Source organism: Euwallacea fornicatus, chromosome 1, assembly GCF_040115645.1.
Source record: "Euwallacea fornicatus isolate EFF26 chromosome 1, ASM4011564v1, whole genome shotgun sequence".
Taxonomy (NCBI): Eukaryota; Metazoa; Arthropoda; class Insecta; order Coleoptera; family Curculionidae; genus Euwallacea; species Euwallacea fornicatus.
Genome location: NC_089541.1, coordinates 3,454,621 through 3,477,675, shown reverse-complemented (window position 1 = coordinate 3,477,675; position 23,055 = coordinate 3,454,621). Strand labels below are relative to the sequence as shown.

Below are 23,055 nucleotides of genomic sequence, written 5' to 3'. Positions count from 1 at the left end.
ACACCGCAAACTGGCATCCGCTTTTGATAATATTAAATAGACGATAATAAGATTTTGCATGAGCTACCTATGCCTTCAGGCGAGAGATTGGGAGACGGCGAGCGTGGCGATGCCCTAGTGGGACAGATTACCAAAAACGTGGTCAAAAATGTACTTAAAATCCCTGTTTTCTGTCGACAAAATTACGGCAGCAAGATCCATATCAATAACTGTGTGAGAACTTTCAAAATACCTTCTGGTAAATGCAAAAAAGTCTTTACGTTTTATTTCAATTTTCAGGTCAAAATATAATATTTGTTATCCTGAGACACAATTTTACAGCATATGATTCTCATTTCTTCCTCTCTCATAATCATCGCGAATACGATAAACTGTTTTTATTTGAACATATGGGAATTGGGCTCACTGTGCGTCGCGACGCCAAACATGCGCCAGCCGCCACGGTGTTTTAGTGTCATTTTCGGCGAAAGGCCATTCGCGTGTCAGTTTGTCCGCAACGTTACGGTTTGGTACACCGCGTAACCATCCTCAGGAAATTCTTTGGTTAGCGTGGTCTCGCGAATAGTGTTTGCTCGTGGTCAAGCCCACTTTTGCTTGCCCATTGGAATTTCAATGTAAGTAGTTTTTGTTCCTTTCGAATAACAGTTGAAAATACTACTAATTTTCTGTTGAAATTTTTGAAATCTGTTTATGTACTAGGTTTGGATCATGTTGTTGCTTTGTTGTCATTTATAATATTAGTTAAAGTAATTATTTTAAATATAAACATTGAACAAAAAAGTTCTTTGCATAGAATTATATTTTTTTTTCAACTTTTTCCTGGGTTCCTTCTCTTTTAGATTGTTTACTATATACTCATGATTTGTTTCTACTTGATCCATTATTTAAAAATCAGGAAAACGACGCAATAAAATTCCTGCGAATCAATCTGCAGCAGTAGTAGTTGCTTAAAACTAAAATTCTATTTACCAAATAGACGAATTATACCTGAAAACATCTCTTTAATTTAAAATTTTATTTTTTGAATCCTCTTATTTTTTGAGCTGAAAGTTTCAATAGAAGCAGACTCTAATATTATTTTTAAATATGTTTTTTATTTTCTTCAATACCAGAAGAGCTGTAATTCACCTTTTTCTAACAGGCAACATTCAATTTTTAATATGAAAACTTTTGTAGATAAGTTTTACTGCATGTACACCTATTTGAATTTGCTTATGATACGACTGTGTTTTTTTTTACGAAAGATACTTGCTGATCTCAGTGTTTATTTGGAAAACATCGACTCGTTTTAAGTCGCATATGGCAGTGGCGTAAGTCGTTTTAACAGGCTACTTTCTATTAAAATAGTGAATTTTTTCAGACTTTTTGGTTCATTTATACAAATTCAAATTTAGTTATGACTGGACTCTGCTTTTCTATCTTAGAAATTGCTGGATTCAAGGTGAAGGTTCAAATATAAAAAGGCAGTAGCATTACTTTTTTCAGTTTAAAGAGATTTTTTTTTCATTTGTAGTCATTTGAATTTGATTGTAATATGAGTCTAGTTTTCCATGGAAGATTTTGTGAATGTGAGGATTTATTGAGAAGTCTTGGGGCTTTTGAACCGTAAAAAGGCAGTGGTGTAACCTGTTTTAATAAGTAATTTTTAAGTTTTTCGTATCAATTTTCATAGTAGGCTTTAATTTACTATGGAATACTCGACGAATTTAAAGATTTATAGCATATTGAAGTATCGGCGTTTTTAAAGTGTACAGAGACAGTGGCGTACAAGAGATTTTTTACTTATTTTTAATATGTATGCATGTGTGAGTATGAAATTAAAGTGAGTAAAAATTTCCCCTTTTAGGTCAGGAAGATTTTGAACATAATTGGACTACTGTGGAAGTTAAGTACTTAATTAAAAATGTAGACCCAAAAGAGGGTAAAAATAATGAAGTCGATCAAATCTGTCTCTTATCATCATCTTTCAATGAGTTTACACAAGAAGTTTCGTAGTCCAAGAAAAATTGGCAACAATGTTGTTCAATTATTAAATTTAAACGACTGGCGTATTTGACTATAGCATAAATGTGACGAATGCATATAGCAGATTTGTTGGTATAAGTGCGACGAAGAGAAATTTAATTACCTTTGTCAAATGTACTTATCTTTACAGGACTGTTGCGTTTTAAAAACATTTAGAAAAATTTATTGATCTGGATCTAAAACTTCTAAACTATATAAAAAATTCTCCTCACATTTCCTCTCCAATCTCTGGGCTTACTAATCTAGAACAACAACTAAATTCACTGTCCGGTCGATGGATTCCATTTGATAAACCTAAAGCTATTGGATGGGAAAAATTCCCCGCAAATGAGGCGAAAAATAAGCTATTTCGGGAATAGTTGGGAGCGAGAAGGAGCAACGACGGCAACCCGAGCGAAAGCGAGAAAGAGAAAGACCAATTCTAACATCTACCCAAATGCAATCTAATCCGGATATTTCAGTAGTAATCTGGAAATCTCAGAAGGCAATTGAATCGAAGCACCTACAGAAGTTAATAGAAAAGTGCAATATAGAGTTCTGCGGCCAAGTTGGGCGCTTACATGAGGAGCAACTCAAGGAAATTGAATTACTTAGTGATTGCGAGTACAATTGCATGAGGTGTCGTTAAATAAATTCCTTTAATTTTGGTAGAGAATTTAATGGTTATTATCCGCAAACCCCTGGTATTTTTCAATATATAAAAAGGCTAACTAGGCGCAGCTGATCATCTTCCTTCCAGGGCCTTCCGGGTCTCGGGGGATCGGGTCATCTTAATTGAACCGCCAACTCGGCTGACCACGATCCGATGGAGATGGCATGAAAAATGATCGGCCTAAAGAGAATGAAAAAGGAAAATATTAAAGATTTTCGCAATTTCCTTCTCGAAATTATACTCCAGTAAAAGCAATTTGCCGTCAGCTCGTTCGGCCAGGAGCCCTTCAGGGACTCAGGGGTGGACTTTTCAAATTTTGGAACTCAAAATCATTTAACATCCAAGCATTATTGTTTGCATCAGCTAAATGGATATGGAAAGGGGTAACCTGAAAAACCCTACTCTGTGGAGGATTATTAAAGCGGATTTACAGCTTCTAAATTAAACTCGTAAATTTGCTAGTCAATTTAGGAAAGTAAATTTAGCCTGTCACGAATGGTGAAATTATTTCAATTAGTGCCAGAAAGTGCAGGCCGGTATATGCAGCTCACTAATTAAACTTAAGGCTGAAATAAATGTCAACTATTTAACGACTGTACACAATTAAAATTTCAGGAGGAACGAAATGAAAACTTTTCTAATGAAAAAGTTGGACGGATCGGACAAATAGGTCAACGGGTGGAGTTTTAATTCGTTTCGCCTGTAATTGTTCGGCTTTCAGAATAATTATATTTCTTACTTTTGGTATTTATTTTGCTAATTACTTAATTCAAGAAGACTTACACTAAATAACTCTACAGCAAGTTTTCAGAAATCAAATTTATCTCAGAAAATCTTATCCAGTAGACGAGAAGAAAGAAAAAAGAGACCAAACATGGCAATAGTTCGTTTCTCGAGTGATATTTCGAGTAACTGCCAATAGAGATGTTATTGTTAAATACCGTAAAACGAAACTCTTTACTGAGTATGACTGGAACACGATAACAATTCACTGGTTCTCCCCTAAATTTTCCCATAAAAATCGCCATTAACTTATTCGACAATCAAGTATGGAAGATGGCAGTTCATCTTCATATTTTGTGTGATGTGTCAACCAATAGATGACGCCAGAAATTGGGTAAATATGAAGAATATAATAGATGCACGGCTGCTGAAATAGTGCCAATAATAATATGAAATCATGAATGAATGATGAAGGAATAGTTTTAAGTGCCTAGGAATGAATCGAAACAATAATTTTCGAAGCAACCACAGATTTATTAGAAAACATAAATTTAAAAATATTTGTACTGTGCCATTGAACTCCTATACGAGAATAGCTTCGTCTGTATGCTAACTAGAAAATTTTTTTGGTTAACTTAACTTTAGAGCAGTGGCGTAAGGGGAATGGATAGTGGACTAAAACATGAACTTTAGAAATCTTTATAAATTTCTTTAAAAAAAGCTTAATTCAAAAATATTTGTTTTCCACCGCCCCTGATCTTACAAAAGGGAAAAGCTTCCCTGCATCTTTCAACTTGAGAAATTTTTAGTTTAATTAAATGATAAGACAGATGAGTTAAAACACAAATTCCAAAAGATTTCACAGGTCTTTTACCGACTCGAGAAACATTACAGATATTTATATCAGGATAACATCCCACAGGTGGCACTAAATAATATATCATCTTGGAATAGATTGTAAAAATGTTTCCTTCCCTAAAAGTGGGGTCCACTTAAAGAGGCTTGTTGCACCTCATCCAAAGACCACAAACGCTCTGGGAAATTAGACAATATCCATTATTCTGTCTGGTAATACGGGCACCAAAGCCATCATAAAGTTTTATCTAACATCGGAACAGGCAACGAACGCTCGAAATCAATTTCGTCCTGTAATATCCGATCAACTGACCGAAAAGTCGATGCCGTGGAATGTGTTTGCTGGATATATTAAACTGGAGATGCGAAATTGGACCCTCAGATGATAAGTCCACAGGGGTGTGTATGCATAATGAAGTGCATGTGCGGTGTTTGGCGAGTAGAGGGGTACATATTAAGAACTTGGATGAAGCTATTTTGTAATGGATGCACCCTGTAAAACTGCTCCCAAAGTCTCCAAAAAGGAATAGAAAAGCTTGAAAACGAAGGGAAAAGAGCAGGAGCGTCGCCCCCCATAACAGCTTGCCGCTTATCTAAATAAGATCAGCGACTGAATGAAAAGAATCCATATTTTCGATTTAATTTCTACTAATTTACATCCCTAAATTGAAAATGGCGAGAAAAATCTCAAACTTTCCGTCAGGCAGAAAAGCTCCTGGGATTTCCTGCCGTCTAAACGAGTTTCTCTTTTAATCACATTTATTGTCTGAACGGTCATTAATTGCCTTCCTTTATCAATGTTTTCTTATTAATGGAATTCTTATCTTTGTTCTGCCATATAATTTCATAACCCCGCTAGGATTACGACCCAATTCCATGGAGTTGGATAAACTGAAATGGCAACATGGCGCGGTTCTTTTGTCAACAACCCGTTTGATAAGCTCATGAGTGCGACAACGATCAAGAGACCATGAAGATCTTGTGTGGGTGGATGCTACGTTGCCGAACGTTGTCAATTTTCATTAACTTTCTTCAAATAACCATAAGCGTCATTTCAGCATTAATTTTCGTCGAAGTTAAAAAGTGAATAGTGCTTCATTAGTGAGAAAATAGAACTTTTTTGCTCTTGCTGCCGTTGTCAATTACGACACATTGTAGTGGTCTGTGGTAGGGCATTCTGTAAAATAATTGGGGAAGCAATTAAAGTTTTATACTTTCAAGTTTGAAGTTGTGTTTAATGGGGCAGTTGCTAAACGAGAACTATTGTTGGCTGAGGGCTTTCAATGTTGGTAATTCATACTTCTAGCTTGTGTTCGTAATTAGTTTCATTTTTATCGTTTTAACGTGAAAAAAATGTTATAAACCCCCGAGCTAAAAATGAACCCAATCTATTATGCCACGTACATGCATGTTATTAAATGAAATTTAACCCGTTGGCGCAAAAGTGGGAAAATAATTAATTTTTTAATTTCAACGCGAACGGCCACATCTATACGCGGCCATTGTACAAACAAATCAATTCGTTTGTATTAATTTAATTAAAAACAATACCCCGAGCTTATATTGACAGTTTAATATTCCATTCCATTTTTCCAGAGGACGAAATTTATGAAGTAAAAACAAGTTTATTGAGATTTAAATATTGTTAAATTCGGAACGATATCGAACCGACCGAGCCGCGCTCGTGTATTATATTTAGAGATTATTTGTTGTTTATTTGCTGTATTTATTTTGCCACCCGAAACGTATAATTCAATAATGGAAGCAAATGCTAGGATTAGCTAATTGAGTACACACTGTAGGTGAAATTTTACCTTAAACTTACAAAAATACCTTAAATATGGAAATATATAATGTGCGAAAATTCCCTGACTTTAACCTTACAATCATTCAGCTAAAATCTTTTCTTTTGTTAACGTGTCTTTTGAGAATATTAACACTGGTCCATTGTATTCAGACAGGCTTTGCATTAACCATTTCACGTCGAATAACAGAAGGAGATTATATTTCGTTTTTATCTAACCTGGCGAGATAAACAAAGATGGCTGTCTGATGACGGAGCCGTGGACGTGGCATATCAGAACGGGTCTAATGGTGGAAATTAGATACCTTGATTAATTCACGACAAAATATTCTTTAAATCGATAGTTTCTGAGAATTTAATAAGAAGCAAATCTTGGGATCTAAAGGAATGTGCGGGGAGCACATGTTCTCATTTCAATTCGAGAACCAAACTTGAAATTATATGTTGTGTAAAGTATCACCATAATCCCCTTTAACTTTCTTTCAAAATTACCATTAGACAATAACGTATAACAAACCGCGTTATGAACATGATCATTCTTCCCAAGATCATCAGCTTACACGGAAAACGAAATATGTACATGATCCCACTTACGGTCGCGTGAAGTAGATGACAAAACTATTTCAGTTTCGTTATTTCACAATATTACCGAATCGCATAATTTTACTGTAATGACAAGAATTTCATTTTCATCTAATTTGCACTATCAGACCGTTTATATTGCAACGAAAAGCGAAATCGCAAGCTCCGAGTAAATTAACAGTGGCTATTGCAAACCAAATATGCTTAATTCTTAATGGCCCTTATAAGGGTGTCCCAAGAACATGGCTTTATTTCCGCATGTCTCGTAGATTTTCCGTGGTGCTCTCTTCTGCTTGTTAACGCTAATGAAGCGACGGACTCTGGCATGCGGTCTACTCTGACTCTGCTAACGAGCGAACAGCATTTGGTCACTGTTAGACTAATGAGCAGAGGCTGGAAAACTTGTTACAGCAAGTGTCTTGGGCGAATGACGAATCTCTTTTATGTCTAATGAACTTAACGATGCCGCCCTTTACGGGATCTAAGTAATGGCGCGGATTTCGCCGAGCCTGTTAATTATTGCCCTTGCTAATGGGGGCTTTGTTTGATCGTAATTATGGAAAATGTGGAAAAATTAAAATTTCAATTTGAAGCATAATTCCGCAAAAAGCCAATCAATTCACAATGGGAAAGTCTTTTCCAATAGATTAACTTTCAGCACATGTTTCCATCGTCATCTCGCAATTCCATTTGCGCGTTTCAACGGACTTTTTTGATTACTGATCGGAGATATAAACCGGCTCGACGACCTACAGTATTCTCAAATTGAAATGCCCAAATTGAATAAGTGAGATGGAATTCACTTTGGCGAATAGGAGGAATATTGCCTGGACATAACATGAAATATTGAAAAATTCCAGAGGCTATTCCTGGCGCAATTTCATGGATATTAGACGGCGAAGGGTGGATTAACTGTCTTAAATAAATTAAATTTTATTGATCGATGGCTTCTCTTTGGCGAGGGATGCTGCCAATTAAACTACACAGACATTGCTCTACTTTCTTAAGTAATTAAGTAAATAATTCTTTGGGTATGGCTCCATAAGAGCCACGCCTAAATCGCCGTTTAATTGGCATTAGGTGGCTAAGGGCAGGCTTAACCGTCTTAACTAAATTAAATTTATCGATCCCCGGCACTAGCTTTCTATTAGGGCGGGTTTTAAATTAGCCAACAAATTTTCATTTATTTTAGTTTAGAATAATTAACATTCTGCCCGTAACGTAAGACATAACGGTGTAAAGTTAATTGAAATTTTAATAGAAAAGATAGTCCTAATTGCAATACAAGAAGTTTCTGGTATAACTTGTTAATTGTTTGTTGCGAAGTTATTGTGTCAGCCCAGATTGTTTTAGGTGATAAAGTGTTTTCTGAACTAGGTTATCGTTGAGTTATACCGCAACAGCAGGGTTTATCAGACGGGGAACTGTGTTAAAAAAAATTTGTTTCAAGTTTTCGTTTTATATTTTACAATAGTGTGAGGAGCAATGAATAGAAAATTTGCCAAACAGCAATAAGAAGTTAATAAATATTTTTTTCTGCAAATTTGGTAATTACCACCACTGTGTTATGGAAAACAAATATAATCAAAACGTGGTACTGTGTAGAGATACGAACGAAAAACACATACTCGAGGAAAATATAAGGGACTCCAGCAAGGAGGAATCGTTAGAGTATATCGTCCAGGAGGGCTGCAACTTAATGAATGAACCTTCATAGTCAGCAACATTAACCTAAGTTTAGTTGAGTAGGAATGAGAATGAAAGAGTGTCACTCTTACTCCTCCTCAGTCAACATGTGGTCGTGTGGTCAAAGACGAGGAAAATTTTGATCATCGTAGGTTAATACGATTTCAGGCAGAAGGGCTTGAATGGGTAACAGGAGGATGGGAGAGGTAATATATGATTGTATCAATGTGGATTGGGGCGAGTTTGTTGAGAATCTGAGATGATGCAAGTCAATATAATTATAATATGGAAAGGCTTAGTATTGGATGCGACGAGGATGCAAGAGAATGCAGGGACAGTGATACGAAAAATAATAAAAAAGACGAAAAGAAACGTGAAACTTAATCATATGAGGAAATAGATCTTTGAAAAGAACTATTTCAGAAAGAAAGGACAATATGGAGGAAAGGAATATTTCTATGGATAACCTTTCAGTTATCTGAAGAGAATATAAGAACAATAGTATTAAAGAAAAATAAAAGCCAAACTGTGGGATGATGACATACAAGAGTTCATAGAAGAAAATATGTGGTATAAATATTGGGAAATAATGACACAGCAAGGAATAATGGAGAGTGGAAGATGGGGTACAAAGGCGGGAACCGTAAATGCTATGAGGAACTTATTCCTAACTACCAACTTCCTGCGGATGAGGTGAGGATGACCGAACTTGATGAATATACTAATCGTACGGTAAGGGGTGCCGGCCAAATACTCTGACACCGGAGTAAACGTAAAAGTAAAGGGAAAAGTTGCAGAGCATTATCAATAGGCTAAAGGATGGAAAAGCTTATCGAATGATCTGCAGGATATATAATGAATACATACAGTATATTTGTAAGATATTTGGAGCCGAATTCCTAGACATGTCTGTCCAAAAATTGTCACGTTCCTAGTGGTATGGACACCAAAATCAGGGGATGGGTTAGGCCGATAAGCGTCAGGATACTCTGAAAAAGTTGATGGACAAGATACAATATGAAGGAACAATATGAAGAAAATTTTTAAAAGGAATATGAGTGGAGGGCTACACATGCTGGTGGTTGCGTTGGATTTGAATAATATCTACAATTTGGCATGACTACTAGGAATGGTCTCAATGACGAGAAGGCTTGGGTTTGGCAGGAGATTGAGAGAGAGAGCTGCTGGAACTTTCTGAAAGATCTGATTGTGATAAATAGCATTGAGAAGGAGTTGGTGTCTTCGAGCTTTCCATACGGATTAACTTTGCGGTCCACCGCGTAACCGGTCGGTAAGGAGGGTTAGTATGAGTGTACGACGGCCTTAGAAAAAGAGGAAGGCAGATACGGATGAATGGGTAATTCGAGTACTCAGGAGATCGGTGACGAGGTGGAGAAAACACTTATAAATTAAGAAATTTATAAGTACATTTAGTATTTTCCTTGTATATTTCTTATTTGACAACTTTCATCTCCTTATCGGATTTAAACAGAAATAATTGGAAATGTAAAAAAACGTAAAAATTAACAAAAGATAAGAGAACTAGATCAGATATCAAAAAAAGAAAGGAAGTGATAGAAGGAAGGAGGAATACTAAAGAAAAAATGCGTAGTTAGAAATTAAAGATGATCAAGATTAACGACAAGAGGGAAATTGAATAATTTTTTTGAAACACTTTTACAATTGTCTTTTAATTGGCAACACAGCGTTGCTTAATCTTCGAACAAAAATGGCAGCCCCATTTAACTGACTTATAAGCGCAACGAAGAAAAAAACTTTGAGGCTGTAAGTGCAATAAAGAGAGAAGCTTGAATGGTCCATCAAACTTCCTTTACGAGGTTGTCAAATTTTCTCGAATGTTTGCATTCGTCTAGTTAATTATTTTTTGTTTTCCTTCGTTTTCTTGTCGTCTCTTTGGTAATCTCAACGGAGGTGAAAGAAATTGAAATAGATGGAATAAAGAAATACAACTTTTTCTTCGAAAACGCCAAATTCTTCATTAATTCAGCCTCGTCCACGTGCTTCGCATGCATCTTCCCGCTGCTCATGTCTAAAATTAAATTTGTACTCTCTATATTTCTAGCTATGAATTTGTTTCTCTTTGGGTGCAGCGTGTCTTGAATAAAAACTCAATTCCAAACCTCAATAACCAGTGGTGTAGGTGTGTTTGAGCCATGATCCCCCCGAACTTACACCACCTTACACGTCTGTATTCCAATATAGTATATCGGAAAGCAGCTAAATTTAAAATAACACGACCGGTAAGCCCTTTATTTCGTTATCCGAGTCTTTACCGACAGAAATCCATTTTGGTGCGAAGCCCTCCATTTTCCGACTCCATGGTCGGGTATAGCGGGAAACTGCCTGGAAAATTGTCAATTCGGTTTCCTACGGCGTGACATCAGGCACGGAAATAATAACACTGATAAAACCAGAAGTATCAACTGTATATTCCATCACCGTGAATCGGACATTCGGGCTTATGGGCCTGTTTTTTCTCTGGGATTTCGCTTTAAATTGGAATCTGGATGGGCTGTCAATTCACTTTCCTTTTCAATAAGTGTAGGTAAATACGTGTGCCACAATATTCTTTGTCGTTTATCTTTACTCGGAATTGGGAAAAAAGACTGTAGAGTATTAAATTGTGGAGTTACACCAGCTCAAGTAAAACGATTTTGAGATGAGAAATTTAATAATATCAGCTTCTTCTTCGAACGCATTTCCTATTATGAAAAGTCAACAACGCTAGGTAATAATGCTTTTTTTGCTCGGCAGAATCCGTGCAGATGCTTTTCCAAGTTCTTATTAAAGAATCTGAAAAGTAATTTGAAGTTGTAATTGAAATTGTGAGAGTGTAATAATTGCGCTGGGCGCCCAATTCAGGATTAGTTTCATTTTTCCTCCGCTTTTATGGCGTACCTATTTCAGCTGGTACAGGATTTTAATTGGCTCATTTAATTGGCTTTTCCAGCAAATTATTTTTCGAGAAATGTGATGTAATAAAAGCGGCCCTTAAAGGCCACATTTACAGACTTAAATTGAGTATTGAAATTTTTACTTTTCTTGCCAACTAAAAGTGATAATATCCCATGCCAACAACGTCCGGAGAAACATTTGAGATACCCTAAACACAATTTCGTTGTCTACGATACGCGTCTTTTCAATTTAAAATCCCACCAATTTTTCATTTTGAATTTAATAATATCATTCCCGTATTTCACACTGACTATTTTCGGTCAGTCACGACTTCAATACACCATAAAGCGAACGAAATTGGTTCCTCTAACTTTTCGGAATTCATTTTAATAATGCTTTTTTCCAGAAACTGATTTGTACCATACGACAAATGCAATCAATGTGAAAGTGTCCGAGATTAAAGCGGAATAAATGAATAACCTCGTCTGAGGGCATCTCCGACGCCAAACGTCGCTCTTTGCCAGATTAAAACTGGCGCTAAATATTTCATGAAATCGATCCAATCCGGAGACAAGCAGTCCTGATCAATCTACAAATTGAATGACCTACTACCAGATATAGTACATTTCTTTAGCGTGACCGGACTTTTATTTAATTTACTCTGGGGCTGTGATGAATGACTTGGCTGGATCCGAGTTAGGCACTGGTCAACTCTGCACGCACGCAGGGATGGATCCGGAACGAGCACTCCTTGATTTTAAGATAATTGGATACCAAATCCAGGATTCTTTAATGAAATATAAACAGTTGCTTTAGGAACTTCCTAAGGGGCAATCAAAATTAACACATTCTGGTTGAGAAGGTAGATAATTAGCTTAAAATGATTACGCTAGTAGCGGTAGTAAAGTGGAGCGGCGAAGCCCTGCGACTAGGCTCATGGGCTTGTGTTACCTGAGGAAGATGATAGAATGTTTTTCAGTAAATCAGTACCACGTCTAGTGGAAGGTTGTCAGAATCGCATATTTTCTTTAGCTTCATTCTTTTGACTACAATGTCCACTTCCTCCTTGGATATGACTGTACTGAACCATCCTTCTACAGGTGACGGATAACCACTTATTTTTCTTACCGGAAACTCTGTAGATTTTTTCCTTGAACGTAAAATCAGTCTTCTGAAAACTATTTGGTAGAACGTTCCATAAATGTCATTTTCTGGGTCATTACATAATTCTTTCCGCTTAACTGTTTTGCGCGCATTAATGGCTCTCTTCAATTCCCTTTTGGGTTCGTTGTATTCCTCTTTTACAATCTGATAACTCGCATTTTCCACATACGATCCGTTTAATATTGTTAATTTTTTTCCTCATTTTTTACAACTCACTCTACACATACCAATATCCTCTTTCTATGAGTATTTATGGCTGTTGATGTCGCTTCAGCTTCTAATAATTTTTTAGAAAAAAATTAAAAATAAATCGCTTAAGATTTTCAAAATTAAAACTCCATCATCGGTGAGTTCCTATTGATAGTTTTGCAGAAAAATTGAAGCCAAGGTTATATTTTATTAATCTGTGATCCTTGTAGTTTTCCCGGTAGATATCCACATACCATTTGAGTATTCTGCTACTAATATTTGGTGTTGGCACAGGAAAATCTATGACAGAACTATAATTATGTTTGCTGAACGTTGGAGTCCCCCTATTGCTCCGACATACGAATTCGAAGTATCATAGAAATTCCTCGAGGCTATACGCTTCTTCGATTTGACGTAGTTGAGAATATTGCAGGCGATTTAACATTTTAATCAACTTCCTTTTGTTCTGTTACACAATCTTAACTTTTTCGTCAAAATTCCGACGTAACTTTCAAACTGAAATAGTTCGTTATTTACAGAAAAATGAGCGTAATATACACAAACGTCCTTTAGTTCCACACTGACAAAAGCATCTTCCTTAATAGAATTTATCACAGTCAGGTCCTTATCATCTAGAATAGCAGTATCACAGAGACCACCACAGAACTTATATATCTATTAAAATCTCTATTCATATCATGTTCCTAGCTCAAGATCGTATTTCCAAATTACACTATGTTCAATTACTTTTTTTTATCACATTGCATATAAATACTTCCTCTCAAAATTAATATATAAATTACAAAATCAATGAGATCTAAAAACCAATTCGAAACGATTGAAGAAAAAAGCACGCAAATGACAACGCAGCGTTGTTCAATTGTCTAAACAAAATGTCTAACTTTTCACTTTCATATAAGCGCAAGAAAGAGCAAAATTTTATCGCTGTAAGTGAGACAGAGAGAGATAATTTGGTGATATATCAAACTTGCTTTTAAGTGGTTGCCAAGTTTCCTTAGATGTATAACGAAAAAGATTTTCAAATTAAGGATAAAGACGACAAATAAAATATGGACAGTTACCCTTTGAAAATTCATATAGGGCACTAGAAACTTAAGGAATATTACATTTAGTAAATCGTTTGTCACCTTTAGAAATAAATAAAATTTATCATTGAATTTATAGAAAAGACAAATACTAAACAATAAGTAGGCGAAATTTTCCGTATCAAAATCATTATTTAAGATGGTCCCTAAGTTCCTAATTCTCAATGGTTCTGGAATTTTTGTATGTGTTTGAGAGTCCACGAGAAAAAGGATAGCCGCATTTATTAAAGAAAATTGTGATAATTTTCAACAACTATTATTTTGCATTCAATTTGGAAAATACCAGTAGCGTACCACCCCTTTTTCCTATAAGTATTAATATGGCAACCCCGACGCACGTCCACGGATACAGCATTTTTTTCTTTAAATCGAAGGGAAATGTACTGTTTGGACTACTGTGTAAGGATACCGAATTTCAGTAAAATATCTGATGCTATTTTGAGAATACGAAGAAAAATATATATATTTTTTAACGTTTAACATTTTGTAGCTCGGAAACCACTCATGTTAGGACATAAATTTATATAACATTTTTGACATATTTTGTCTATCCAGAGAATCAGCTCCTTAAATATCGAAACGCTGTTAGAAACCACTCTATAGACATAAGTCTTCAGCAGTTATTAATCATAGTTTTTAACCCCAAGTTAACATTATTGTACATCTTAACCATCTAAGCAGATGCTTTAATAACAACACAATCTGCTGGCTGCAAAATCAAACTCTCTCTGCAAACCAAGACGAACTTCAACCCGCATTCTTCATCATATGATCCCTACTTACCCAGGTACAAAACCCCCACTATGAACCACCAAAGCAAAATCCTTCAAACCGGGGACATAATTATCCTCTCTCAAATTATAAATGAGCTCATAATACTCATTAGCATGATCCTCCTTAGAAAGTTTCACCCTCAACACCCCGTTGACTTCAGCCGTATTATACTCCATCTTCTCATAAGAATTAAACTCTTCTTTCATCTCAGCCATTTGTTTGTAAACATTATAATGGCTGTTTTTTTGGAAAATTTCACTTTCTAAGTTTGTTTCTACATATTTAGAGCTAACCGGAAGCCATGGTTTAGCCCCAGTGTTGAAACCTGCATTAGTAGTATTGTCCCATTGGAATGGGGTTCTTTCAAAGTCTCTGCTTCTTTGGTTATAAGTACTGCAGTCTTCGATTGCCCTAGGGTCCTGTCCTTCTTCACATGTCACAGCCCCATCTTCCTGCCCTATTTCTTCGCCTTGATAGGTTACAGTGGCTCCTCTGAGGAAGAGAATCAACATATTGTAGCCATCAATGAAATTGGTGCCCACCCTTGAGGCCACTCTCCGATTATCATGACTACCAGTCTAAAATATTATTTACCAATGAAAGATATAATATGAGTCGAATGGGAACCGACCAGCCAATTATTTGGTAAATCCTGAGGTAAACTTGTAACCCAAGTTTTAATGTTATCATAGAGTGTTCCGGCATTCCAATTAGAACTGGCGGAAAATATCAGGAAGTTGAATGAAAAGTGAGCTCCAGGGCTGGTTGAGTTCCCATAATAGCGGGTAACATTTCTCATGCTAGTAGAGGCCTCAGTCACCATAATTCTGTGGAAATCGACGAAGCAAAACACTACAAATTTATATTAAGCTTATTTACCTGGCATCTCCTCCGTTAGCTGCAGTGTAGTCATCCAGGAACTTCCTCCAACTATAAACAAGCTCAAAAGTTTCATCTTGATCTTTGGTGTATACGTGATCCAGAGAATTATAGTCGTTGTTGTTGTTAATTTTCGGTTCATCTCTCAAATGCTCATCTTCATATGCTTTAGTAATGGCGTCTATTCTGAAGCCATCAACTCCCATGTCAAGCCAATATGTCCAAATATCCTTAAAAATCCTTAGATATCGGAAGAATTATGTTGATATTAAATATAATTAATCACTCTAATTTCTTGCTGAACTCGATCACTTCGATAGTTTAGATCAGGCTGACGCACTCCATATTGATGCAAATAGTACTGTTGGCGAGTTTCGTGCCATGTCCATGCCGAACCTTCCCAAGAACTCAACTAAAGTTATTAATTAGAATCATTCTCATGCAATAAAAACACTAATATTTACCCAATTATTTGGAGGAAGTTTATTACCGTCCTCGTCAACTTTCCCGTCAGCCCAGACATAGTAATCTTCATATCCAGAGGTCCTGAACGCAGAACTATTGAACCAAAGATGGTCATCGCTGGTGTGGTTAGGGACAAAGTCCAGGAGCACCTTAATTCCGTTTTTATGAGCTACTGCTATCAGTTCCTGTTAAGATTTTTCAATAGTAAAGTTGTGGTTTAATTGAATATATGCGGAATTACTTACTCTAAAGTCGTCAAGAGTACCATATTCAGGGGCTATAGCTCTATAGTCGCTAACATCGTAACCCATATCAGCCAGTGGTGAGGGGTTGATGGGGGATATCCAGATGGCTCCTACTCCCAAACTGGCGAGATAGTCCAATTTCTGGGTAATCCCTTGCAGATCTCCTATACCGTCGTTATTGCTGTCTTTGAAGGATCTAGGGTAAATTTGGTATAGGATTGTGGTTTTGTACCAATCTAAATTGCCCTCATTCTCCTGACTTGGTTTTATGAGACCACCGTAGCATTTTGATAATACTAGCAGACAAATTAAAACTATTAAGCACTTCATTTTTAGGAATGCGCCGGATCACGATAAGTCTTTGAAATTTATAGGATGTCGAATTATCTAGCTGGGCAGGAGTGTAGGAAAATACAAAACTTGAGATTTTTGTTGCAAATGTTCTCTGAAGTGGAAATTGTGATAAGACCAAACAAACAAGCTCATCAGTGAAGGTTCCTATTAAGGCAATAAATTCGAATACAATCGCTTAATCCAGGAGAAAAAGCTCTGGCTAATTAGTGCCAGGTCTAATGAAAAGCAAACTGCACCACCGCTTTGTCTGGAAGCCGGTGCACTTCCCGGTGCCAGTTGTAATTGTTCCAGCCAGAAAGCGGCGCACGCAAATTATCCAGATTTTGTTCCATTAATTTCTACACGGATTTCGGACTGCTGTTGTTCCTAATTGCCCGCAATACATCATTTCGCTCGGCAAAGCTTTTGCTTCGCATGCTTATTATTTGATTTTTAGTTAACAGCGATTATGCTTGTTGCAGGACCGTATTCTGAGTCAGCATCTCGAGTAATTGCGTGGATCGAAACCTTAATTAAGACATATTTAGTTCTTTGTAAGAACAGGGAACTAAATGGAGAACATGAAATAATCCTTTGGAACCATATTCTCTAGTTTGGGAGCAAAAAGTTAACGTGGAATAATGCCAACACGATTGGTTTATTAAAATTTTAAATATTTATCGGCAGTATTAGTGGACAAGTCAGCTTGACCTCAAGGAAGTTGGGAGTACAAAACTAAATAGATAATTCTGTTTTTCGTCTTCGCTTTTTCCTTTCAAGTTGTCTCAACGAGTCATCTCCTCTTTCTTGTACATGTAACCGTTTTTATATTTGCCTCAGTCGATATTTAATATGTTTTCTTAATTAACCGTCTACTGAAATGGTCACATATCTTCCTATTCCTTGCTTTCATGCTACCGTTTATCTTTCCTCCTTACTTTCTTTTAGTTTTTCATACTGGTAAGTCTTGCAATTTCTTACCTGTTCGTTCATCAAAGTACTTTATCCGTTTTTCTGTTTCTTTCAAGTTCTTCTGCTTTTGTCTGGGTCCTCTCTCTCTCTCTCTCTCTCTCTATCTTTCCTTGCCTTATCTTACTGCAAATGTTTTTTCCTTTCAAGTTGAGAAACAGAGCCCCGTTATTAAAACCCACGAAAATGTTCTAAACTAATGAAATTAGGAGTGTCTAATTCCCGAAATATGGTCAGGTAGTGGCCAAATTTGCAACTGAATTGTTGAACAGACAGTCGGGTGGTGGGGCCTCAATAGATGGCTTTGTAAAACACACTGGCATTCTTACAAAAAATACTTCTCACAAAAACCAGGCCTAAAGTCTTGAGACTGCACCGCCCGGTTTTTCAAACTCGTTCCAACTTCGCTAGCAAAATAATTTCCATGGAAATGGAAAAATTGGGCTCTGCTCTGACTTCGTCATTCCAATGGAAATTATCTTGCTGACAAAGTTACCACGATTTTAAAAAACAGGGGCTTATAGCCACTAACCCAAACGGTCAATGTAGATTATAAAGGTAGTTCTACAACTTCGCAAATGTATTTTTTATAATCTATATAATACGAATAGTTGCCTTAGACATTCCCATGGCAGTTTCCAGTGGAAAACTCAGTTAGGTCTCAAACTGCTGTACAGTTTCTTATCACATTTCAACCATCTTCTTCCAATACAATAAAGAGGTTTTTGACCGCAATATTCTCTAAGGTTCTAAAACAGAATATTACGTCGCATATTTTCTACGTTTTCCACCCTCTGCCCTCAAACGAAAATAACCTCGGGTTGACACTATAACAAGTCGTGGAGTTGGATATCGCACGTTATTATTAATAATAATTAGAGGCACTTTTAACCGTCGCCATATCTTAATTAAGCCTAGATCTCGGCATAAAAATCATCGTGCCAAAACCCCTAACGACGTATCCAGTTAAGGGCGCTCTCAGTGGCAAAATCAATCCCGCTCGTTATAACAACGAGATAGTTCACTAAGCACCTTCCTGATATCATACAGTGGTCGGACACTTTATTACGAGAAGGAAAAACTAATATTAGAATTCAGCGTCTTCTTTAGTGTCTGACCTGATCATTTCCACGGTGAGTTACCTTATTATCACACTATTGAAGATTCAAATTAGTTTCAATTATTGCGGGAACTTCAATGAGAAGTTTGTGCTATATTTTCTGAATAAGTTGTTCTACTGTGCGTAGACAAACGAATCCCTTATGTAGCAACCCCGCCAGGTGTCAATTTGTCTTAATGGATGGTGGAAAAGAGGGCCGATTAGGAATATCCGTTGACGTTTCTCTCTAACGAGCCCTCGTTAAACCGCCACGGCATCGTTAGAACTTGTTTCGCAACCAGATTTGGCTAATTACGCTTTGGGGCCATCTTCAAACGAATAGGGGCAGCCCTGTATTCCCAATTTTTACATAAATTTATTTTTGGTTAGGCTCAACTTCATCGGCTGTCATTTTCCTCTCTATCTAACACTGATATATATTTAGCGTTGAAAAGGCGATAAAAGCTTTTAGCGGTGCTTTTTTCCTTAATTTGATTAAAAGGGAAAGTAATGATTCATGGACAGAAGCTGAGGGCTCGAGCGTATCGATGAAAGCGAAAGGAATTTCCGCTTTATATGCGATAAGTGCGGATTGTTGTAAACGCGATGCGAACATAAGGATCCGGAATGGAGGTCCTAAAAGCTCCGATTTGGTTCCAGCTCATTTTTAAAGCAGCAATCAGGAGTGCTCCTTTATTGCATGTCTCCTCATATCGCCCGTTCTGGTACACCTAAAAGCTTCTGCGACTTCTTGACCGAAACGGACAGCCGGAGACACGGAATGGCTTTCATCTTTTCCTCCGAACTCCTCCTAAGTGACGACTTGACACTAATATGTCCCCTGCAAAATTCACAAGCCCCTGCTTTTGACACGATTTCGATCTTAAGATGACCGACTCTCCCTAAAAGGCCCATTAAAACGTTCAGTTTACAAGCGAAAATCTAATCTAACTTGTAGTGGAGACAACTTTTTAAAATCACTTGTTTTTATCGCTGGATTTTCAAAGAAAAGCTAAGACCATTATTGAGCTAGTTTAACTCCGCTAAGTGGAAAATGTATCTTAAAAGCTTCTCTGACATATTGACCGAGACGGACGACGTAATGCACGGAAAGGCTTTCTTTCATCTTTACATTTATTTTGTCCTTTCTTAGTTAAAAGGGCAATGGTCCAGAGGACATCTGCTTCCTAAATGCACGTATACACTCTGTGAGAATTGGAAATCCTCGGCCCTAAATATTATGTGTTACAGTTCAAACAAAAATTCCTTTAGAAGTGTCGATTCTATGTTTCTTTGATTTTCAGAAAATGTGAATCCCTCAGCAATCGGCCGAAAACCTTCGTAGGGCGGTGCGACTACTATGCACGGATCGGAAAATGGAAAAGGTAAGAAGTTGAGACAGGGAAGTTGAAACTCGAAAAAGAGTAAGTATGTCACATGTAACATTTTCAAAATTACTGTAACACCAATCGAAAAAAGCGACAACATACGAAGAGTTCAATTAAAAATATCAAAACACCTCTGTTTCCGATATAATCCTTAATAATTTAATCCATTTTGAAAACTTTTTAGCTGTCCGACTCTCATCGAAATTCGCATTAAAACAAGTCCTCAGATTTTTTCTTGTAATTATTTTTTTATAATGCTTCGATGCGGTTTGTCATTATTTACTAAGAAAACCACATTTTTTAGGAATTTCTGGAAATTACTCCGAGAGTGGCAACACTGCGCTGCTCAATTGTCAAACTAACCCGACTGCCTTATTTGGTATACTCATTAGTGCGACAGAGAAATATATTCTCCAGGTCCTTCAAATCTGTATTTGCGCGGTTGCAAAATTTTTGAAAATCCTTACTATTAATAATAGCAATCCATTCAAAGACTACTTGACATCAAATTATTGAGGCCTAAAGAAAAAGGCAAAGCATAATTGATCGAAAATGACATGGATAGTTTGGATACAGCAAGGTAACGATAAAAATTTTGAATAAAAATGTAAGAAAAACAGTAAGACACGAATAAAGACGAGAAGATGATGAGTTTACTTGAAGACAAGATATTAAAGAAATGGAGAACACATTGAAATGAGAAGAAGTTATTAAAAAGAAAACAATTCTAAATACGAAAATGTTAACATGAAATACGAGACAAAGGGGTAATAACGAAAGAAGGGACTCTATTTAGAGCACCCCGGTATATATCTGAACAGTACATGTAATTTTTTTCCAAGTTTTTCTCTGACATGCAATTCACTTATTTTGCTTATTCGTTGCATACAACATGCAGACTTGGGGGTAAGAATAGCCTTAATTAATTACCATTTAAAGTGCGTTCCAGAAAAATTGGCCCTGTACACAAACATGCAATAAATGAAACTCTAAAAAGACATTTTTACGAGTTTGAAAACAAAGTTAGCTAATGGAACGTCCGGTCGATCTTTCAAAGCGTTTTGATTTTATTGCCTGAGTCGTGGTAGCTACTTTACGGGATTATATACTGAATAAGGAGCAAATTTTCAGCCCTCGACAGGACCGGAATTCGATTTTCGTGGCTGCATTAAAGCGAAATGCGCCTTGCATGTATTTAAATGCATTTTCATTAGAGTGGGCGAGCAATTAATATGCATTTCGGATAATAAATTTCATAATATAGCTATTACTGTGGTGCACCTGCTGATAGTAATTACTGCACATGTATTTTCCAGTTTTTGACTAACGAAGTTTTTCGTGCAAACGGCCTGAAATCGGCCCTAAAGCCGTAACACATTTATCCCTCCCGAAGGGTAATGTATACGCCATTATCCTTCATTAAACTGGCCTTTAACGTAAAATTACTGATGCAGCTGTCGCTAATTGGATTCAGATTAATTACCGGCATTATCTCGGTTGGCCTGCATTAACTACAGGTTATTTGCGGCTCGGATTTAGATTAGAAAGACTGACACTAATTGAATTTGCCCCTGCAAATTGACACTGCACGGCTTACATTATGATAAATGATAATTTGTATTTCGCCTTCTGATCATGGTTAGACGGAATATTAATAAATATTGATGCGGTCAGTGAACCAGAAGCGGATTTACAGGAGAAACATTAAAATTTCATTTATCGTTGAGTAAAAGAAAATTATCAACAATGTAAGATCTCCAAAATGTCAAGAATAACGTTGCACCTTTCGAATGCTCCCCTGTAAAACTGCAACAATACCAGCTAATACAATGCGCTAATTTGAATTTAAATAGAGGGGACTGGCTGCCCTCGATGACATGCTCCTAATCGGACTCCCAACTAGAAGAATAGCATGAAAGTAACTCACATGCTAGTCATGCAAAAGTGTGTGTGTGCCCCATTTCGCCAACGAGCAAAGTCAACGAGTAATATAAAATTCTAATATAAACGGGACCGGATACAATCTGAAAATACATTGTGGCATGGAAGCACGTAATCGATGCCTTGCTTTATGCAAAGTGGAGGACCCAGGTTGACTTTCAGGAGGCAATTTATAAAACTTGATAACGTGAAACATTGTAAAGTCGGTTCGTTTCGTGTCCCCGTGGTCTTAGGGTGACGGAGGAACCGTCAAATATAATTAACTCACCAATTAATATTCAAGTGCTTTGTTTTTTATGCCAAGGGAAATATAAACAACGCTCCAAATTTTCCAAAGAATGTCACTAAACCCATGAAGGGTGGTATTTGGTAGTTACTTATTTGGTATTACTCTGGATCGCTATTCAGTTTATAACTGAACGTTCCTGGAGCACTATGTAATCTTCCCTATCCTATAAACACTGTATTTTCCCCCAAAACATTTCACTGGATGAAACTTGCTATTCAGGTTCCAGCTTACAAATTAGTTGTATGTATTGGGTGTCTCGAACTCGACGCCCCTATCCCTAATTTACAGAAACGGAGAGTAATGTGAAAAGCGTAAACTATGGGTCTTCAATGGCGCTGGGTGACCTCTGTTTTGACCTGAAAAAGTCCACTTCTGAAGTATCGGAATAACGAGTTATGACTTCATTAGTGGTGTTTTTTCTGACAAAATTCCCAATTTCTAACAAAGTTATGTTGATTCTATTATTCCACACAACTTTTGTCAAAATTTGTTTTCCTTACGTGCTATCGTTTAAAAGTTATAAGCAGAAAAATCTTAAGAACTACCGCAAAAATATATATAGATATACCAAACTAATTTATTCATACGGTGTTTCATGCTGATGCCAAACTTCGAGGGATTGTTCGGCGCAACAATAGAAAACATTTAAGCATAAGAACCTGTGTCCGCAAATGCCTCCCTAACGCGCTACAGCCTTCTGATACTTTAAGATACTTATGCGTAAAAATGTGTTTTATCAAGTTTTAGTACGTTTTATATATTTTTTTTTTGTTCAAAATAATAGTGCAGAAATTATTCAAAACCTTGACCTTGAATGGACCTGTTAGTATTTTTTGCTAAATGTTTTCTTAGCCAACGCAGATAACAGAAGTTCTTGATCCTTAGTCTGACACGTTATTTCGTAAATTTTGAAAATTTAAAAAAATTTGCAAAATAATCGGTCTTTATGGAAAATTGCATTAACCAAGACC

The 23,055-nt window shown here is 36.6% G+C and overlaps 2 protein-coding genes across 3 annotated transcripts in view; one reads left to right on the top strand and one right to left on the bottom strand.

The window, feature by feature from the left end:
* The first annotated feature begins 470 nt into the window (after nucleotides 1-470).
* LOC136339561 (LIM domain only protein 3-like) overlaps nucleotides 471-23,055 on the top strand; it is a 33,299-nt gene continuing 10,714 nt past the window's right edge. For both annotated transcript variants that reach the window (XM_066282945.1, XM_066282940.1), the window contains exons 1-2: nucleotides 471-614; nucleotides 19,771-19,851. In XM_066282945.1, coding sequence (XP_066139042.1) covers nucleotides 19,827-19,851 — 25 coding nt within the window. In that variant the 5' untranslated portion in view covers nucleotides 471-614; nucleotides 19,771-19,826. The remainder of the gene's footprint in view (nucleotides 615-19,770; nucleotides 19,852-23,055) is intronic.
* On the bottom strand, nucleotides 14,136-16,588 carry LOC136338820 (maltase 2-like). The gene is made up of 7 exons (XM_066281544.1): nucleotides 16,066-16,588; nucleotides 15,820-16,005; nucleotides 15,642-15,767; nucleotides 15,356-15,585; nucleotides 15,108-15,303; nucleotides 14,486-15,054; nucleotides 14,136-14,430 (listed from the first exon to the last, which is right to left on the bottom strand). The coding sequence occupies exons 1-7, from the start codon at nucleotides 16,393-16,395 to the stop codon at nucleotides 14,376-14,378; spliced, it is 1,692 nt and encodes a 563-aa protein (XP_066137641.1). The 5' UTR covers nucleotides 16,396-16,588; the 3' UTR covers nucleotides 14,136-14,375.